Source organism: Delphinapterus leucas, chromosome 1 (genome assembly GCF_059928025.1).
Source record: "Delphinapterus leucas isolate spDelLeu-1000000601 "Yukka" chromosome 1, BTC_Dleu_Yukka2, whole genome shotgun sequence".
Classification (NCBI taxonomy): Eukaryota; Metazoa; Chordata; class Mammalia; order Artiodactyla; family Monodontidae; genus Delphinapterus; species Delphinapterus leucas.
The window spans coordinates 115,726,817-115,748,826 of record NC_143129.1 but is presented as its reverse complement, the minus strand read 5'-3'; the positions used below and the strand labels follow the sequence as shown (position 1 = coordinate 115,748,826).

The following is a 22,010-nucleotide window of genomic DNA, read 5'->3' as shown; positions in this document are numbered from 1 at the left end:
CCGAATCAGAATTTCTTGTGGTGAACCCCAGAAGTGTGATGTGAGTTTCAAATGTGCACTCTGTGTGATTCTTGGGTACGCTAAAGTTTAAAAACCACTAACTTAGGGTTTTCCAATTAAATTAACATCATCATCACACATATTACCACTACTAATATTACAACTACCAGTAGCTAATCTATACTGAACTATTATCACTTGCCAGGGTATGGATGGAAAAAGAAATGGACGATTAGAAAATGTGCACAGAATGTAGCAGATTCAACACCTTTTACTTAGCTCCTAATAGGTTTTTTTTTTGAAACTCTGTACCAAGAGTCACCTCTGGATATGTGGTCACGCCTTTGAATTTGGTTCCACTTCAGAAAGGGATAAAAGGGAATGGCTTGTTGTAACCTATCTCCAAAGCTTTTTACATCTGTAGACAGGTAGTGTTTGGGTAATACCGGGCCCCAACTGCAGCATCCAGTGACCATAAATGACAAACAGATTTAGAAATGCTCTTAAAGGTTGCTGGACTAATGTGACATTTTGAAAGATGAAAACAAGGAGAAACAGTAAGCAATTATTCAAAGCAGGGTAGTATTACTGGAGTGGTTTTGCAAGAAGGCGGTGGCAAATTTACTTTTTCTTTACAATTAAAAAAAATTTTTAGTGAAATATAGTTGATTTACAATATTGTGTTAATTTCAGGTGTACAACAAAGCGATTCACTTATTCATATATATATGAATATATATATTCTTTTTTAGGTTCTTTTCCCTTATACGTTATTACAAGATATTGAGTATAGTTCCCTGTGCTATAAAGTAGGTTCTTGTTGGTTATCTATTTTATATATAGTAGTGTGTATATTTTAATCCCAAACTCCGAATTTATCCCCCCTACCCCAAATTTACTTTTAATTTGTTTCTCTTGCATGTCATTATGTCTAAGGATGGCTGAAACCCCAGTATTGTATCTGGCAGTGTGGATGTATTCCCTAGAAGCTGGAGAATAATTTAGGGTTAAAATGTCACTTCTAATTTAGTGTCTACGTTTTACCATATGCTTTATTAACCTTCAGCCAAGCAATAGGATACTCATCAACACCTAGGGCATTTAATACATGTGATGTCCACGGAGAAACAGTAACCCAAAACTCAACCATTCTCCCTCCAGCTCAACTGACACATTTCCTAACCTGTTCCACATCAAGAGTACTGGTGTTGGCCTGGTGAGACTGTCACATAGGTCATGCTGTGATGTACAGTTTCATCCCATGAGGCAGAAATCATCCTGGGTGTTTTGCAGTCTTCTGCCAACTCAATTCAGCCAAGAAACAATAGGACCCCGCTGGAGATGGAGGGCATGCAAATGTTAAAGTGATTTTTTTCGTGTGCTTTGAGAGTGAGTAGAAAGATAATAAAAAAGAAATGGAAAAGGGTAAAGGACAGAGACTCCAAATTCAGATGAGCTGCTGTGTGCTGCCAATGGACACTGAAATGGAAGCCAACCCCGTTAAGTGTCTTACAAGCTTAGACGAAGGACGTCTACCAGAGTTGCTGTCAGATGGATGTGTCTGAGTACAGCTCAGTTCTCAAACTGTGAATCTAGTTCAGTGAGATCCAGCAACACATTCTGCCCACCAATTTTCTGTGGTTTGTTTCTGTGTTGATGGAGAGAACTGAATTCACGGTGACAGTGAGGGTTTGAACTCTTTTCCGAGAATTCCACCAAAGGCGCCCCATCTAGTAGTCATTTCTGAAGTAATTTTGTTGATCATTGTTCCCTAGGGCCTAGTACAGTGCCTGGTACACAACAGGAGTTCTATAAATATCTGTCCAAGTGTTGACCTGCTCCTTTTCCTTCCCCTGCCCTTTCAAGCCCATCAGTTACAATGTTCTGTTATTTCTCTACATAGAACTCACCTCCTGCACGGGGCTCTTCATTTTCATGCCTGCTTCCCCAGTCCAGACCCTCCTGTCCTTTATTTCCAGACTGTATGATGGTACCTAACTAGTTTTATTACCACTAATCTTTCTTCCTGTTGATCATTCCAGGCATAATGTCAGACGGATCTTTTTGAAACACCACCTTTTACACCTTTGCTTAAAAAAACTTTGAGTGGCTCCCCACAGCCTGCAGATAAGAAGACCCCAATTCCTTTACTTTTGGACCAGCCCCAGCTTATTGCTTAGACCTTAAATCTCTTTCTTTCCCTGCACATACCCCTTGTTCTAGCCATTGTCTGCTGATTATAAAATAGCTATCCTCCCAGTCATCTTGTTTGTAGTGACCACTCATCCTCTGTGCCCGTATATGGCTTGCTGTTCATTCAGGTCCACCCAGACTTTGGCTCTCACCTCCTGTGATCACTCCATCCTCGGAACTCCCATCACTTCTACTAGGACCTGGGGCCATTTAGTAGGCGTTTGCCTTATCTTACACCGACACTGTTCTGTTTCTCCAGTTCAACTGGAAGGGCCTTGAGGGCAGAGACTGTTTCTCATTCATCTCAGTGTCCCCGTGTGTGAGACACTATCTTTCATACAGTTGCTGCTCAATAAATTGCTGATGATGCTCAAGAAGCCCGAGCTTCAAACTCAGCTGTGCTCTTTTTTTTTTTTGCGGTACGCAGGCCTCTCACTGTTGTGGCTTCTCCCGCTGCAGAGCACACCTCTCACTGTTGTGGCCTCTCCCGTTGCAGAGCACAGGCTCCGGACGCACAGGCTCAGAGGTCATAGCTCACGTGCCCAGCTGCTCCGCGGCATGTGGGATCCTCCTGGACCCGGGCACGAACCCGCGTCCCCTGCGTTGGCAGGCGGACTCTCAACCACTGCACCACCAGAGAAGCCCTGTGCTCTCTTTTCAATCACCTTTTGAAAAGCCTCTTTTGCAGAAGAGACAGCAATAAAAGGTTTTGGAAACCCTTTTTTTTTCTTTCTATCAGACTTTTATGTATGAATTAGGATATGATGTTGTTTGTCAGATATCAAAATTAATAGTTATATATGCAATTGAAGCCTCCTCAAATAAAAATGGAACTAGGATGGAGACTTCTGCGCTTTTCTATCCTTAAGCAGGCATGAAAAACTCAGCTAAGCACAAGTCTTCTATCATTTACAGCCACTGAAAGGACGATGTCACAGTGGTCAAGAGTCTACAGTGAACCCACTTTGGAACTATCTAAATCATTGGGCGCTTTATAATTAAATGGTTGCTACTTTTTGCCAAGTTTGAGACACAGTCCTTCACCTTGACTGCCTGTCATGAAATTTCCAGTGAGGAGGAACGAAGCTCTCATTCCCTAGAGAGGCTGTTTCAACTTTGGTTTTTCAGGACAAGACTGAGTACAGGAGACAGGGGTCACACAGGGACAGCAGGAGGCAGAGCCAGAAGGACAACCTGTGAATTTGGATTCTAAGTTCTCTGCTTTGCCCTCAAATCCATTTTGGCCCTTTTGACAGCCATGCTTCTTTAGTAGAATCAACATATGATTATTTTTAAAAGTAAGTTCTCTAATATCAGTATGAAGTTTAACCTTATTTTTCCTCTTTGACACACATCTCTGTACATCAGGATCAGGTCCTGTTAGATTTTTATGTGTGTATGTGTTGGGGGAGAGGGTATGGAAACATGAGCCAAATGCAAATTTCCTATTCTCAGAAAATGATAAAATGAGTGATTTTTGATAACTCAGAATATTTTTTTTGAATTTTATTTTACTTATTTTTTATACAGCAGGTTCTTATTTGTTATCCATTTTATACATATTAGTGTATACATGTCAATCCCAATCTCCCAATTCATCCCACCACCCCCACCCCCACTGCTGCTTTCCCTGCTTTGTGCCCATATGTTTGTTCTCTACATCTGTGTCTCTATTTCTGCCCTGCAAACCAGTTCATCTGTACCATTTTTCTAGATTCCACATATATGCGTTAATATACGATACTTGTTTTTCTCTTTCTGACTTACCTCACTCTGTATGACAGTCTCTAGGTCCATCCACGTCTCTACAAATGACTCAATTGTGTTCCTTTTTATGGCTGAGTAATATTCCATTGTATATATGTACCACATCTTCTTTATTCATTCATCTGTCAATGGGCATTTAGGTTGCTTCCATGACCTGGCTATTGTAAATAGTGCTGCAAGGAACACTGGGGTGCATTATGGTTTTCTCAGGGTATATGACCAATAGTGGGATTGCTGGGTCATATAGTAATTCTATCTTTAGTTTTTTAAGGAAAATCCATACTGTTCTCCATAGTGGCTGTATCAGTTTACATTCCCACCAACAGTTCAAGAGGGTTCCCTTTTCTCCACACCCTCTCCAGCATTTGATGTTTGTAGATTTTCCGAGGATGCCCATTCTAACTGGTGTGAGGTGATACCTCATTGTAGTTTTGATTTGCATTTCTCTAATAATTAGTGATGTTGAGCAGCTTTTCATGAGCCACTTGGCCATCTGTATGTCTTCTTTGGAGAAATGTCTATTTAGGTCTTCTGCCCATTTTGTGATTGGGCTGTTTGCTTTTTTTAATATTGAGCTGCATGAGCTGTTTACATATTTTGGAGATTAATCCTTTGTCCGTTGATTCATTTGCAAATATTTTCTCCCATTCTGAGGGTTGTCTTTTCATTTTGTTTATGGTTTCCTTTGCTGTGCAAAAGCTTTTGTTTCGTTAGGTCCCATTTGTTTATTTTTGTTTTTATTTCCATTACTCTAGGAGGTGGATCAAAAAAGATCTTGCTGTGATTTATGTCAAAGAGTGTTCTTCCTATGTTTTCCTCTAAGAGTTTTATAGTGTCTGGTCTTACATTTAGGTCTCGAATCCATTTAGAGTTTATTTTTGTGTATGGTGTTAGGGAGTGTTCTAATTTTATTCTTTCACATGTAGTTGTCCAGTTTACCCATAACCACTTATTGAAGAGACTATCTTTTCTCCATTGTATATCCTTGCCTCCTTTGCCATAGATTAGTTGACCATAGGTGCGTGGGTTTATCTCTGGGCTTTCTATCTTGTTCCATTGATCTATATTTCTGTTTTTGTGCAAATACCATATTGTCTTGATTACTGTAGTGTTGTAGTACAGTCTGCAGTCAGGGAGTCTGCTTCCTCCAGCTCCATTTTTTTTCCTTCAAGACTGCTTTGGCTATTCGGGGTCTTTAGTGTCTTCGTACAAATTTTAACATTTTTTGTTCTAGTTCTGTAAAAAATGCCATTGGTAATTTGATAGGGATTGCATTGAATCTGTAGATTGCTTTGGGTAGTATAGTCACTTTCATAATTTTGACTCTTCCAATCCAAGAACATGGTATGTCTCTCCATCTGCTTGTGTCATCTTTGATTTCTTTCATCAGTGTCTTATAGTTTTCTGAGTACAGGTCTTTAACGTCCTTAGGTAGGTTTATTCCTAGGTATTTTATTCTTTTTGTTGCAACGGTGAATGGGATTGTTTCCTTAATTTCTCTTTCTGATCTTTTGTTGTTAGTGTCTAGGAATGCAAAAGATTTCTGTACATTAAGCTTGTATCCTGCATCTTTGCCAAATTCATTGATCAGCTCTAGTAGTTTTCTGGTGGCATCTTTAGGATTCTCTATGTATAGTATCCTGTCATCTGCAAACAGTGACACTTTTACTTCTTCTTTTCCAATTTGTATTCCTTTTATTTCTTTTTCTTCTCTGACTGCCGTGACTGGGACTTCCAAAACTATGTTGAACAATAGTGGTGAGAGTGGACATCCTTGTCTTGTTCCTGATCTTAGAGGAAATGTTTTCAGCTTTTCACCATTGAGAATGATGTTTGCTGTGGGTTTGTCGTATATGGCCTATTTTATGTTGAGGTAGCTTCCCTCTATACCCACTTTCTGGAGGGTTTTTATCATAAATTGGTGTTGAATTTTTTCAAAAGCTTTTCCTGCATCTATTGAGATGATCATATGGTTTTTATTCTTCAGTTTTTTAATATGGTGTATCACATTGATTTGCGTATACTGAAGAATCCTTGCATCCCTGGGATAAATCCCACTTGATCATGGTGTATGATTCTTTTAATGTGCTGTTGGATTCTGCTGTATTTTGTTGAGGGTTTTTGCATCTATATTCATCAGTGATATTGGTCTGTAATTTTCTTTTTTTGTAGTATCTTTATCTGGTTTTGGTATCAGGGTGATGGTGGCCTCGTAGAATGAATTTGGGAGTGTTCCTTCCTCTGCAATTTTTTTTTTTTTTTTTTTTTTGTGGTACACGGGCCTCTCACTGTTGTGGCCTCTCCCATTGCGGAGTACAGGCTCCGGACGCGCAGGCCCAGCGGCCATGGCTCACGGACCTAGCCGCTCCGCAGCATGTGGGATCTTCGCGGACCGGGGCACGAACCTGCATCCCCCGCATCGGCAGGTGGACTCCCAACCACTGCACCACCAGGGAAGCCCCCTCTGCAATTTTTTAGAAGAGTTCAAGAAAGATAGCTGTTAGCTCGTCTCTAAATGTTTGATAGAATTCACCTGTGAAGCCCTCTGGTCCTGGACTTATGCTTGCTGGAAGATTTTCTATCACAGTTTCAATTTCACTACTTGTGATTGGTCTGTTCATATTTTCTATTTTTTCCTGGTTCAGTCTTGGAAGGTTATACCTCTCTAAGAATTTGTCCATTTCTTTCAGGTTGTCTATTTTACTGGCATAGAGTTGCTTGTAGTAGTCTCTTAGGATGCTTTGTATTTCTGCGGTGTCTGTTGTAACTTCTCCTTTTTCATTTCTAATTTTATTTATTTATTTTTTTTTTTGCGGGTACGCGGGCCTCTCACTGTTGTGGCCTCTCTCATTGCGGAGCACAGGCTCCAGACGCGCAGGCTCAGCGGCCATGGCTCATGGGCCCAGCCGCTCCGCGGCATGTGGGATCTTCCGGGACCGGGGCACGAACCCGTGTCCCCTGCATCGGCAGGCGGACTCTCAACCACTGCGCCACCAGGGAAGCCCTCTAATTTTATTGATTTGAGTCCTCTCCCTCTTTTTCTTGATGAGTCTGGCTAAAGGTTTATCAATTTTGTTTATCTTCTCAAAGAACCAGCTTTTAGTTTGATTGATCTTTGCTATTGTTTTCTTTGTTTCTATTTATTTCTCCTCTTATCTTTATGATTTCTTTCCTTCTACTAAGTTTGGGTTTTGTTTGTCCTTCTTTCTCTAGTTCCTTTAGGTGTAAGGTTAGGTGGTTTATTTGAGATTTTTCTTGTTTCTTGAATAACTCAGAATATTTTAATAAAAAATTTTAGCATACCAAATGGATTGAGTGATGCCATTCAAGTTACTAACCAGTTAGGTGTTGTATTTTAAGCTATACAATGTTGAACTCTAGGCAGCAAAAGAGTAAGGAGTTTCTAACTTTCGATGGTTTTTAATTTGGACACTTTCTCTAACTTTTACTGCTGTTTGGAAGATGTTCTTTTGTACCTCTATTATAGACATAGTGATTGCTTCTAGTGGTGCACATTATTCAGGATCCTAAGCTAGGTGCTTTTGGAAGTTGTAGGAATCCTTAAAGGCAATGGCTTTCAACCTAGTCTGTGCACCAGAATCACCTGTGGTGCTTTTAAAAGTGCAGATGCTTGGTAGAGGACAGACGTGTGGTTGCCAAGGGGGAGTGGGTCGGGGAGAGGAGGATTGGGAGTTTGGGAATAGCAGATGCAAACTATTACATATAGAATGGATAAACAACAAGGTCCTACCATCTTGCACAGGGACCTATATTCAATAGCCTGTGATAAATCATAATGGAAAAGAATATGAAAAAGAATGTGTATGTATATATATATATGTATAACTGAATCACTTTGCTGTACAGCAGAAATAACACAAGATTGTAAATCAACTATACTTCAATAAAATAAATTTAAAAAAATGCAGATGCCTGGCCTGGATACCAGACCCAGAGCATCAGAATTTTCTGAGATAGGCCCAGGGCAGTGTGTTTTCAGAAAGTTCTTGAGGAGATTTTAATCCACATCTCTCACCGGGAACCACTAATTTAAGGTCACTCAGAGGCTTTTTCTTTAGTAAGCAAGAGTCTTGGATTGAAAGACCCCTTAAAAGGCCATCTGCTCAACCACCTAACAAGATGCTTGAGCTCCTGCAATGACATACCATAGAGTCTGTTGAATACTTTTTGATGTCCATCGTATAATGGATGGAATTAACAGTGCTTTAAATATAATTTTTCCTTTTTTTTTCTTTGACATTTTCTTGAAATAATAATTTTTTTCAAGAGAAAAAAAATAATTTTTTTTCAAGAGAAAAAAAATTATTTTTCCCTTTCTCCTACTTGGCTAATTTTGCCTTCTTCCTGCCTTGGGAATTGCTGCTGATAATCAGCAAGGCTGTTTTGGTCTCACAGCTTCAGATTATTTATTGCCCTATCATGCCAAATCATTTTATTTGGCCTTGCCAGCCTTGTTGGCATACAGCTCTGGGAATATTGTCAGATAAGGCAACTGCTGCTAGGAAAAGAAGCATAAACAGTTGTTACAAACTCAGAGTCTATTTGATTTTTGTGTTTTAATTTCTTAATTCAGGCATGGTAGATTATTTTTTTTAAAAATTATTGTCTTGTGGATCTGCTGAATACAACTGGAACAGACAACCTGATACTGAGACTAAATTAAACCTGCAATGGATTGTCAATTTGCCCTTCACAGTATAGACCCAAAGCGGGAAATCTTGTAGCTACAGACTGTAATTCCCTGTAGCAACAAATGAAAATGCAAAGTCTTTATTTTTCTATTTCAATCACCCTGTTGATACTAGTTACCTCTCATTCTGTCTTTTGGTTTTTGCTCTTGCTGTTCCAGTTGTCATTAAAGGAAATTCCAGGCAATTAAAAAAACATACAAAATCCAAACACATCAAGGGTTTTTCCATCTTCATGTTTTATATGACCACCTATAAAATAACATGGACATTTTTGGACATAAAATCAATGCTGAAGCTGAGTCAAAACGAGAAGAAGTACTGAGTGACCTCTATTATATAGTTAGTCATTCAAAAGAAAAACACGCTGCATCCTATGCCATTTAAATTAGCTTAAAGCAAGCAGCCTAGGTCCTCATTCAAGGAATCTTACAAATGTAATTCGTTATTTCAGGAAGTAGATAAAAAACTTAAAGACATTTCCATCCAAATGCATTATGATCATTTAAATTAAAATTACAAGCATACTGGAATTCCATGTACTATATTTCAGTTCCATTTATATGACAAAGGCACAAAAAATGGAGTGGTGATCTCATAATTCTTTTCTTACCACATCCTTTTAGTACTTCTATTAAAAGTCTTCCTAAACAATAATTCACTGTGATACAAAAGAATAAAATTATTAATAAAAGAAAGGCCACTAAATAAAACTGCAGATGCCCTACGGAGAAAATACCTGGTCTCCTGTGTGGAGTTAGGTTAGGAAGGTGGGGATGCGCCTCTTGCCTCCCGGCCAGCAGATGATACACCCCACTCCACCCCGACAACATGTCAGTACCACAAGATCCTGGAGCTCCAAGCTTGGGTGGAGCGGCAGCTTCCTCATCTGATTAGTTTCAGGAACGTTTTAGCTAAGTGTCACTCTTCCCAACCTCCTTTCCTTCTCTCCCTCACTCCCTCCCTTTGTCCTTCCTTCTTTCCTTTCTCTTCCCCCCGGCAGCTGGCTGGAAGGCTGAATGCTACCAAGGAGACTGAGTTAAAAATCATTACTGTGAGTCCCTCCTGAGGGCAAGAATTATGATCTGTCCTTCCGTGACAGAGAGCATGTAATTAATCCAGGTTTCTGGAAAGCAAGTCAATTTTGTCACAGATCTAGAAAAAGAACAGGTGAGATGTGGTGCAAATCTACTCTTTATCATGTCTTTTTTCCTCCCCAACTTTACCGACATACAAAGGACAATTAAAAATTGTATATATTTAAGGTTTACAAAGACCGGCAGGCAAGGGGAAATGGGGAGATATTGGTCAGGAGGTACCAAGTTTGTCTTTTTTTCCTTGGTTAAAAAACAACAACACCAGGCTAGTCTGTGGACAAGACAGGCGTCATATAGGCGATAAAGCAGGGATCTGAGAATTAGACCCAGCTACTGGAGAATTATTTCTGTAAGTTAATCACAGCCCACTTCCAACAATATATGTATTTTTATTAAAATTTAAAAATTAAAGTGTAACATACAAGATGGCCCTCCACACCATGACTCCCTCCCTCTTTTTTTTTTTTTTTTTTTTTTGCAGTACGTGGGCCTCTCCTGCTGCGGAGCACAGGCTCTGGACGCGCAGGCTCCGCGGCCATGGCTCACGGGCCCAGCCGCTCCGCGGCATGTGGGATCTTCCCGGACCGGGGAACGAACCCACGTCCCCTGCATCGGCAGGCGGACTCTCAACCACTGCGCCACCAGGGAAGCCCTCCCTCCCTCTTTTTAAAGTAACTACTATTCTGACTGCTAACAGCACAGAGTAGTTTTATCTCTTGTTTAACTTTAAGTGAATGAGATAATACAATATGTACTTTTTGGAGGTTGGCTTCTGTTGCTCAAATTATGTTTGTGAGCAGTAGTTCCAGCTGGGTGGCAACTGGAATTCTCATCTTTTTGAGAAGACAAACATTCCTCCTGCAAGAGTACTAGTAGATCTACTGCCTACACACGAATTAATTACTCTTATAGTATTTTCTTTTATAGCTAGAGGAGCAGGATGAAGGTAGTGATTGCCCAGGGGCACAAAGGCAATGATGAAAAGTGTGGGAGAAAAACTATAGCAAGGGCAGATTGCTCTAAAGGCTAATTTTGCTTAGATAATAGTATTTGTAGGGTAAGACTTGGTATCAAATATCTTTAGTAATTTCAAATCAACCTAATCTCCAGTACTTTGGCCATATCAACAGTAAAATATGGTAATAATAGGTCCTCCTTTCTTCCTTCCCTGTATTAGATAATCTCTGTTTTAAGTGTGTATTAAATGTACTCTGCATTCTGGGCTTTTTAGCAGAGAATTGCTAGATAGATTATTTCATTTAAATATACAATGCATACACTATTAAATCTACTACAACCGAGACAGGCATGATGACTATCTCCATAAGAACCCACTTCATTAACCAAGAATAGATTGCGACCCATTACAAAGTGTTTCAAATGCAATAAGACTACCCAGAAACCCTTGGGCTCTCAGCTTTGCAAGAATATGCAAGAAGTAGTTTTATAGACTCTGAAGGAAGCAAGTACCCAGCAAGCAGTGACAGATGTGGGACGCAATCAGGCTTTCAGTGTGTGGCACAGGAAGGCACAATTCACCTCTGTCTAAATGCTATGCCCTTCGAAGAAAGGCCCAAGTGGCCAGGGGTTTTCTCTACAGAGACAAGACCGAGACATCAAGATTTGCAAAGGAAAAACAGACATCTGAGACCAAACTCATATCTTCCCTGAAACTGGTCAGATCCTGATAATAGCAAAAAATGGGAAGAGGGGAATAGTTGGAGAGAGGGGAGGATAAAGAGGGAGATTAGCTAGAACCAATCCATGGCAAAATAATTAGAAAAGGCTTTCCAACAGAAAAAGAATGGATATGGAGTAGGGTGGGCAAGTGGGGAGAGGAGAATCAGGGTCCAGGAAATCTGATTCTGGAACCATGAGATCCTATTCAAAATGCCTTATTTCATCTGTTCTCAGTATTTTCACTTGCGAAATGGAGAAAATACGCTTTCAATACTTGTAAATGATGTATTTGTCTCTGTCCATTTGTCTTTCTGCCTGTCTATATCAGTATTTATATGTCCAAATTAGTAGTAGGACTTACCCACTATCAATTTTACTGATTGATTTAATGCAGGAGCCCAAACTGTTCACAAATAAATAAGCAGTTCAATTCACTAAATCTGAATTTCACCAACCCACCTATTTCTGACCTGAGAACATGCCCTCGTGGAGATCTCATTATTCTTCAGTTTGCTTTGCTCTCCTGCTTTTGCTACAAGGGAAGAGAACGTTTTTGATGCTAGGAACATGGCGGGTGGGCATTTGCTAACTCCACAGGCCCATAGTTTATGAAGCACATTTGCTGATGGAAAATTCAATCTCCAAAAATGTCTTTCTAGTCAGTGAGGATTATTTATAGCTTCTGACACAGAAGTTTTCAAGTTTAGAGTGAACATCACTATTAACACTAACTCAAATGAACTTTAAAGGAAGGAGGACTATAAAATCCTCATAGGATGCCCTTAAAAGATGTGGTCTTAGAGGACTTGACAATGGGAAAGGAAAGATTAAGGGAGAAATGTGAGTGAGTTGCCAAGGCATCCAATGGGACTTGGGGCTTGGCTTTCTTTTTTCAGGTCATCAGTGGCCCTCTTTTCTGATTGCAGGGTCTTTCCCTTCCACTTTTTTTTTTTTTGCAAAAGGAATGATGGTCCAACACCTCTGTAGCAATACAGCCTCTTTTGCTCAGAGCCTGTGGGTACCCAGACTCCTACTTCATGGAGATAAACTCATCTCTTGCTCACTTTTACGTCCCAAACTCTTTAGACATCACCTGCCCCATCCAGCTATCTGGGAGCCCACAAGAAAACTCTTCATTAGTTGGGCTAGTTTGCCCACATCTCATGAATATATTTTGCTTAGTTTTTGCTTTTTCCATGTCCCCACCTGTAACACTCTCTCACTGAATCCCACCCTGATAAATCCTTCAAGACCCACATCTCGCCACATTTTCTTCGTGAAGTTTTCTCTGAATATCTAAACCTCAAGAGTTTCCTCTTCTCCTCTGAATAATAGTTAGGGCTATTTCATATAACAGTGCTAGTTAACCATATTGTATTATCTCTTAGTTTGTTATATGTTAGTTTCTCCAGATTATTTAAGTTAGGGACCAATTTGAGTTAGGGACCTATTGGTTAGAGACCAAGCTATTTGAGTTAGGGACCTAGTTTACCCAAAATGGCAGATGGGGCTACTTTTTCTAGTTTGTCTACCCAGAGAGGTTCTTTCTGCTAATTCACACAAAGACACAGTACAGACCAACTTCAGCCTTTTCCTTCTCTTGTAATCAATTTCAGACATGTGCAGACCAACCCAGCTGCCATGGAGGGAAACCACAGTTAGTCTCTGAGGAGAAATTTAATCTTTCTAGATCCTCTAAGTAACACCATTCATCAGATGTTTTCCTTCAAGACACCATTTTTTTTTTAATATGCAGAAAGTTGACATAGCCTTCCAGCTGAAACAGAACAAAAGACATTCTCTAAAGGCAACAGAAAAAGCCCCAAATTCAAATTCTGAGGTAGATTGTTCAACAAGAATTGTTAAAGGTCCTAGAAATACAATCAGAGATACAGTTTGAGAAAAGGAAGAAAGGCCAAGTGAGCTGACTGAAGAAGTTGCAGATAATGCAAAGGGGAAAGTCAGCAAGTGGGAGGCAACGATTGCTTCCCAGACAAACCATACCAAGTCTAGCACTGAGGCAGAAGAGTAAAGACCTGATAGGGCAAAAAAATAAATTGTATACCTTGGGGCACAGAGACTTCCTCTCTTTGCCTAAGAGGAGTTACTGTCTTGGTCCTCTAATAAGTCATGTGTAGTGCAGGACCACCTGAGAGGAGGGGGCAAAAAGTAGTCCCAGCCCACCATTTAGTATTAGCCTTGCGATCTGGGGCGAGCCACTCGATCTAGTTCTTAACTGCAAAATAGAGACAAAACCACCTCCTGCATTCATTTATTCATCATTCTCTTTATTTAAGGACCACCATGGGCCAAGCACAAAGGCGCACGTGGTGAGCAAAACAGACATGGTTTTTGCCCTTATGAAGTGTCCAGATAATCTCCCAGGTTGTTAGTTACAGAGATGAAATGTGCCTTTGAACTGGAAAGCACTGTAACGATGGAAGGTCTTCTTCACTATCAGTGACTTCCACTCTCAATCTAGCTATGCGACCCAGGGCAAGTTGTAATTTTTCTGGACTTTCCTTTCCTAAAATTTAAGTATTCCAATGCAAATGAAGAAGTTAAGATTTTTAGGTACTTCTGAATCATGTCTTTCTAAAAGATTATTATGAAATAGTTCAGAAATACAAAAGGATAAGAATAATGTAATGACCCCATGTGTACCAATTACCTGACTTAGATAAAACATTACAAAGGGCTCTACTGGTGGGATGCCTTCCTTTTCCCCAGAAGAGATAACTGTGATGAGTTTGGTATTTATTTTTCTGAATCGGCCTTTCCAGGTAACCTGGTGTGTAAGTAAGAATGGTTCACCAGTGAAGAACTCTTCCTATAAGTGTACTTCCCAGGAAGAGTTCTTATTAGGTGTTCCCAGTTCCTGATAAATGTGAGGTCGTGACAGTGTACATCACAGAAAGCTCAAGTACCAGCCTGTTCTCTCCCTGCCACCCTTGCTTGCTGTCCACCCAGTAGACAGAATTAGAAAAACCATGCGGCAGGCACCACCTACTGCCTTTAGAAAGAGCAAAGTTTTATATTTACCTTGAGAGCCTTCTGTGCAGATTCACTGGATCCAATTGCGATTAGGTTAGGCCCAGCCATGCTGCAGAAACTCTTCAAGTGCAAAGCTTCGACCACTGGGACTGTGGAGACCGCATAGTCCTATGCATATAATAGAAACAAGTCGTTTGTCATTTCAGAATAATTCTAAAACGCATTCAAATTTGCTCAAAACATTCTTGCTCTTCTGGAGGCTGCCAGGGTCCCTGAACATCTGGAAGGAAAACTGGGACCCACAAGTTTGGATATTGCCAGTTAAATGAAGATCGCTTCTAAAAAGAAAGTGCAGAGCCCCCTTCCCGACGTGTGACTGCGTCAACAGCTTCACTGGCTGACCTATGTAGTGGGCTACTCTGGAAGGATGAATATCCTGTGTAAACAAGAGCCTCACATCGTCATGGGGAACAGAGCTTTTTGGGGATTACATCCCTTCCTAAGCAGTCTGGTGAGCCAATCTGCTAATGATCGATAGAGTAAAGGGACCTTGGGAGGATGTATGTGCAATGCCTAGCCGAGTTTTCAGCACACAGTAGGCACCCAAGTACAGGTGATCTTTGATTCCAATCTGAAAAATCCACATTTCATGTTAGAGGCAATTGGGACTCCAGATTTTTTTTTTAAGTCATCGATTGTGCCAGAAACACCTGCCAGGTGGTTGTATGAGTATACACTGGGAGAAAACAGATGTCCATGATAACTTTGTCTGTTGCTGCTGTGGGAGTCCCATGAAGCCTATTTATTAAGTTCTAGCTTCTAAAACTTCTAGTAAGCATACAAACATTAGGAATTATTTTGCAAAGCCTGTGACATATAAATACCGTTATTCATGACATATTGATTCAGTGGGTCTATGAATGTTTATTAGGTAGTTACTCTGTGCCAGGCATAAATTATCCTTTACCTACCTTAAAAGTATCAGCCAAGATTTCAGCACCTCGTTGATTTGTCCTTTTGGAAAGGCCCACAAAAAACTCTCTGCCTGTAATAAATGTCATGGAACACAGTCAGTGGGTGGCACCACAGAGACGGCGTACTATTTCTCTATCTATAAATGAAGACCTTAAAGCATCACACAGTTCTTTCCTACCGTAGAGGGGCAGCTCCACTTGTACTCTGACCCCTGCTCTCTTTACACAAATCTGGTTTCAAATTATTGCCTTTAAAAATAAACTTTTTCAAATTCATAGAGGCAGAAAGTAGAATGGTGATTGCCAGGGGCTGATGCAGGGGAGGGGGGAGGGGGAAATGGGGAGTCAGTGTTTAATGGGTATGACGTTTCATTTCGGGAAGGCAGAAAAGTGCTGGAGATGGATGGTGGTGATAGTTGCACAACGTGAATGTAGTTAATAACCCTGAACTGTACATTTAAAAGTGGTTAAATGGTAAATTTTATGTTATGTATATTTTACCACAGTAAGAGAATAAAGTTTTTATTTAGGAAACCATAGAATTAAACACATTAATAACCTGTAATCAGAAATTAAGCAATAGCAATGACAAGTTAGCAGAGCTTCCTTTTTTTCCCCTAAGAGAACAATACTAGACAGTCTTGATCAGCTCAAATACCTTTTTCTATAATGTTGATATAAGGGCTGAAGAAACCATCTAGGTAAAGTGAGTTTAGTGCTGCCTGGTCTTCAGGTCTGAGCTCTAACAGCTGTTTTTAAAACAATACACCCATTTATTTCAAATCAACCATCAAAGGTTGATGTAGATAGTGCCTATCTACAGAGCACTAAAGTTTAGAAGAATGAAACTTTCTACTTATTTGGCTTTTCTGAAATTCTACAATTTTTCTTCTCAGAAGGCAAAACATTAAGTAAAAATGGTCTCCTAGTTATAGGCAAGAAAACAATTATAGTAGATAGAGTTAGGCAATACATAAATGTAGGAATTCTTATCCTCCCTTAATTCCTGGGAAAAGAATTCGACATAAAATGTGGATAAAAAATTCCAAGAGAAATCAGTATATATTTTGCCTCAGAACAAGTACAAGAAGTGTAGCCATGGAGAAAGAATTGCTTGATAGACTTTACAGCTATTACAACTTTTATCTTCGTGGTGTCCCTATAAAAGGGGTAAAAGACATAGGTCAAATGATGTTATGATAAATTCCATTGGCTTATGCTGTCAGCAGACACAGGAATTGTTGACGGCATGTTGACAGTGTTTTTGGTAATGGTATGATTGTGTTGTCCCTTAAGAAAACTAACTACATACAAATCAAAACTTAAGTAAGAGAAAGATCCTTTACTTAACAAAAGTATTACTTACTTAATTAAAAAAGTCAGTTGAAATTTAAAAAAAAATCAAATTTCCTTAATTGTCTTAAGATAAATATAGATTCATAAATTAGATTTACATTTTTAAGAAAAATATTTAATGCATTAAGCAAATTTAAATGCATTTACAGTGGGCCTTACACATGATTTCCATTTTAAAAGAGTAAGATGAGATAGGAACGTACAAAGAAACACAAACTGCTTATCTCTTTAAAAAGTAAGTTTAAGTTGGACTTCTGTTGCTAGCAGTATGGTGGGCTGTATCCCTTAAATGGCCTTCCTGATAAAAACAACTGAAGTACTGGAATCAAAATATTAAAAAGGCTTTTTTTTTGGTGTTAGGTCTCTTATGTCATTTTCTTCTATACCAATTCACTGTCTTTTTTTTTTTTTCCTTCCTTACCTCATTCTTTCATAGGAGATATCAGGTCATTTGTCCTACTGATTTTCCTACAGTCTGGATTTGGTTGATTGCTTCCTTGTGTACCATCTAACATTAAATTGTTCCTTTATCCTTTGTATTTTTTGGCAAACTGATAGTCTATGTAGATGCTTCTTTAGATTCTTGTTCAATTTTTTTTTTTTTTTTTTTTGATAGGACTACTTCAGAGGTGGGGCTGTACTTCTACTGCATCACATCCTGAGGCACATGACTGACTGTCACACTTTCAGTGATGCTAGAATGATCAGTGTGTTCAGGTGGTACCAGCCGGATTCCTCCATTATAAAGTCCCCCACTCATTTTTTTAAAATTGTTGTTTCATTCCTTTATCTTTTTTTTTTTTCCCACCGTGTGGCATGCGGGATCTTAGTTCCCCGACCAGGGATTGAACCCATGCCCTCTGCATTGGGAGTGTGGACTCTTAACCACTGGACCGCCAGGGAAGTCCCTCATATAAAAGTTTTTACATCCTTTGATGATCATTGCACAGGTCCATTGTTTTATTAGGGATCTACAATTACTGGCTAGAATTCTAAAAATAAAAACTTTTCTCAATCAAGTATTTGGTCTACTTGAAATAGAATTCACAAAGAAAAGATAGGCTAAATGCTTGAGTCTTTCCTTTATATTTATCAATTATCACAATAATGAGTTGGTATCCCAGCAACTTATAATAATGATCAATATGTTTTTTAAAAAAACATCATTATCCACTAATAAGCCAAAGAATAAATCATAATGGAAATCGGAAAATATTTGGAATTAATGATAACAAAAATATTCATATCAAAACACAAAGGATTCAGCTAAAGCTGTACTTGAAAAGCTTTACAGCCTTAAATGCTTACTTTAAGAAGAAGAAAGGTTCAAAATTAAAGAGACAAAATTCCACCTTGAAATTCAAGGAAAAAAGAACAATAAAAACAAAGGAATTTGAAGGAAGGAAATACAGGTAGAAACAGGAAGAGAAAAGGAAACATATAAGAGAGAGGGTTCAATAAAGCCCAAAGTTGGTTCTCTGAAAAGATTAATAAAATTGACAGATCTCTGGCAAGAAATAGAAGGCACAAATAAACATTATGAACGAAAAGGGGACATAGCTGTAGTTGTCGTGAAACTTAAAACAGATATTAAGAAAATATGAATAACTTTATAGCCAACATTTTAAAAACTTAGATAAAATAAATAAAGTCTCAGAAAACAAAACTCACCAAAACTTGCTCAGAAAAACCTCAATAGTCATATAATCATTACAGAAACAGAACTGGTTTAAAATCTCCCCACAAAGAAAGCACCAGGTCCACAGGGCCTGTTTATAGGTAAGTTCTACCAAAGTTCAAGGAATGCACAATTAAAGTTGATTTTAGAGAACTGATTTTAGAGAACAGAAACATAGGAAATATTCCCTAATACATTTCATATGAGGTTAACATAGCTTCAACCAAAGCCAGACAAGGATAACAAAAAAGAAAAATTATAGGCCACAGAAACAAAATCTTAAACAATTATCTAATTGTTTAGATAATTAAACAATTAAATACACACTACATACAACACTAATAAAAAGAGAATATATCTTCATCAAGTTTGATTTCATCCCAGGGATGTAAACTTTGACCATTGATATCAGAAAATCAATTAATGTAATTAACCGCATCAATAGATTAAAGAAAAAAATCACATAATCATTGAATCAAAATAAGAGTTCACCACCTGAAATTCCATTTCTAGCTGTTTACTTTAGAGAAACTCTTATACACGTCCCCAAGAGACACACACAAGACTGTACATAGCAGCATTGAAGATAGTAGACAAAAACTGAAAAGCACTCAAACATACACCAACAGTAAAATGAATAAATACATCATTCGGTATTCTTACCATGGAATTCCACACAGCAGTGAAAATGAATGAACTCCAGCTACATGGATCAAGTTAGATCAACAGCATAAAAATCACACAAGAGTTCATACAGTATCACCCTAATTACAGAAGCCGTAAGAAAAGCGAAACTAAACAACATATAATTTTAGGAATGCACATATTGAGGTAAAACTCAAAGAAAGACAAGACAGTGATTAACACAAAATTCAGGCTACCTCAAGCTGGGAGGAGAGGAAGTTTGGGAGTGGGGCTTCCATGGTCCTGGCAATGTTCTATTTCTTAAGCCAGGTGTTAGGTACTCAGGTGATCATTTTTATTATTGGTCTTTAAACTGTACCTAAACATTTTATAACTCTTTTTTATATGCTCCATATTTCACAAAAATAAATAAATGAAAGTAGAGGTAAGTTGATGTTGTCTATTTAAGAGAAATAGGACTGAAACAACTTCTACCAGTAGCTGTTTGCTTGACTGACAGATTTCCCAGCAGAACTGGAGTTGGAAACCTCTTTCCTTCTGTCCATTTCCTGATGAATTATTAATGAAGCTCTGAGTTACAGAAGGAAGAAGACACAGAGTGTATGGGAAGCGCTCCAGATTTTGGTTCTTACTCAACTGCGTAATCTAAAAATTGAGTGGTGATGTTTGTACAATGTTGTGAATGTAATTAATGCCACTCAAATTGTACACAGAAAAATGTTAAAATGGCAAATTTTATGTTATATATATTTTACTACAATTTTTAAAAAGGGAAAAAATCGAGAAGTAGGAAATAGAAGGTAGGACCACACATTAGGTATGAATGAGAAGCCAAGCAGATAAAGATCTTAATATCACAACACTATCTCAGTTTTCAATAAAATACTTTTAAGGTATTCAGTATTGAATAATACCAAAACAAAGCTTACAGATAGTGTCCAAGGCAAACCTCAATACTTAGTACCTAATTAGAAGTTATGGGAAAAACATTAGGCTTGAGATGCTGTGGAAAGACCTTTGACCAATGGAAGAGGTTCCTAAACTTTGCGGAAACAATGAGAAGATTTTAGGGAATCTTGTTCAGCTCAGCTGTTGAGATAACTAAACGGCTGTGAATACAGCTTGTTTTTCTTTGTTTCTTTTTTTTTTTTTAATAAATTCGTTTTATTTATTTATTTAGCTGCGTTGGGTCTTCGTTTCTGTGTGAGGGCTTTCTCTGGTTGCGGCGAGCAGGGGCCACTCTTCATCGCGGTGGGCGGACTTCTCACTGTCGCGGCCTCTCCTGTTGTGGAGCACAGGCTCCAGATGCACAGGCTCAGTAGTTGTGGCTCATGGGCCCAGTTGCTCTGCGGCATGTGGGATCATTCCCAGACCAGGGCTCGAACCCGTGTCCCCTGCATTGGCAGGCAGATTATCAACGACTGTGCCACCAGAGAAGCCCCTACATTTTGTTTTAAATCATTCTTCAAATAGCATCAGTACCTGCTCACAGCAAGTTATTTATTATACAGCTATGTTCTGGTAAAAAAGAATTTTTTTGTAAGGAAGTGTGAGTAACACATCTAGCTTTTCACAAAAGCCTGTTTTCTAAGAGAAACAGACTGTTGTTCTGTGCTACTAAAAAGAATGAAAAGTGCCATCAATGGGAGACACAAAGAATATTCTAGGGGCTTCCCTGGTGGCGCAGTGGTTGAGAGTCCGCCTGCCGATGCAGGGAATGCGGGTTCGTGCCCCGGTCCGGGAAGATCCCACATGCCGCGGAGCGGCTGGGCCCGTAAGCCATGGCCGCTGAGCCTGCGTGTCCGGAGCCTGTGCTCCGCAACGGGAGAGGCCACAGCAGTGAGAGGACCGCGTACCGCAAAAAAAAAAAAAAAAAAAAGGAATATTCTAAGTGGAACTTACTAGGCAGATTCAAAGAATGCCTGAGTTGGCTTGGACACAACTGGAGCTGAGAATGCAGCGTAGGTCTCTCTGACTCCTTGTTCTGTGTTCTTATGGCTCAGTGGGTGTGCACATCAAACCCCAGAGGGAGGCCCATTGCCTGTGACAGTGGTGGCACAGGCTGTGCTGGGCACAACTCCAGGGGACGCTTTCCACAAACCTATGATAAAAATGGCGCCCCCTGGGGCTCGGTGACACAGTCCCCACTCACAAGTATGTGACACCAAGCAAGGAACTATGTGAATGTCCCAGGATAAAGACTCCTCCTCCTCCAGGAACATTAATTTTTTCAAAATTTAAGTTATATAAAACATTTTTATATTACAATGAAGATGGCTATATTTTGTCTATATACATGGGATTCGATACAAAATTCACATCAGCTAAAATATTGGACTTCCAAGAAGCTCCATGCTTTCAGTGGGCCACATGGGTCTACATTCCCAAATCTCTGGGGACCAGCCTCTGCTGTTAGGGCTACATCTGTGAAACAGGTGTTTATTCTTTGACAAGTAGGGGAAAATAAACTCATTATCAATTAAAAATGATTGATTGTCTTGTTTGTCAATATAACTAGAATGAACCTGGTGACCCAGATTTCAGCACGTGACTTTACAAAAACAATAATAATATGATCATAAAGAGTTGGAAAGGTTAAATGCTAAAATTACCATTTCTTTAGTAGCTATATTATATGCAGTATAAAAACTGATTTCAGTTAGATCAATAATAATATCAGCTGTTTCTATTTTGTTGAGTTCTGCTATTATTCATTTGGCATTAAGCCAAGCCAATCTGCACTGAAAAGTATTTAAATCTATCTTGCCATCTGGGAAGAAAATTATTTGTAAATGACACATCTTGAATTAAGAGTTTCAAATACAGCCCAGATATACTGTCACACAATGCAAAGCTATGCAACTCATAAACTAATACTGTAGAACACAGTAGACACAACCTATAAAATGATATGTAT

The 22,010-nt window shown here is 39.1% G+C and overlaps 1 protein-coding gene across 1 annotated transcript in view; it reads right to left on the bottom strand.

The window, feature by feature from the left end:
- Positions 1-22,010, bottom strand: part of DDAH1 (dimethylarginine dimethylaminohydrolase 1) — a 153,834-nt gene that overhangs the window by 20,765 nt on the left and 111,059 nt on the right. The window contains exons 3-4 of the mRNA XM_022580939.3: positions 15,412-15,485; positions 14,489-14,608 (exon numbers count right to left, since the gene is read on the bottom strand). Of these exons, the coding sequence (XP_022436647.1) occupies positions 14,489-14,608; positions 15,412-15,485 (194 nt within the window). The remainder of the gene's footprint in view (positions 1-14,488; positions 14,609-15,411; positions 15,486-22,010) is intronic.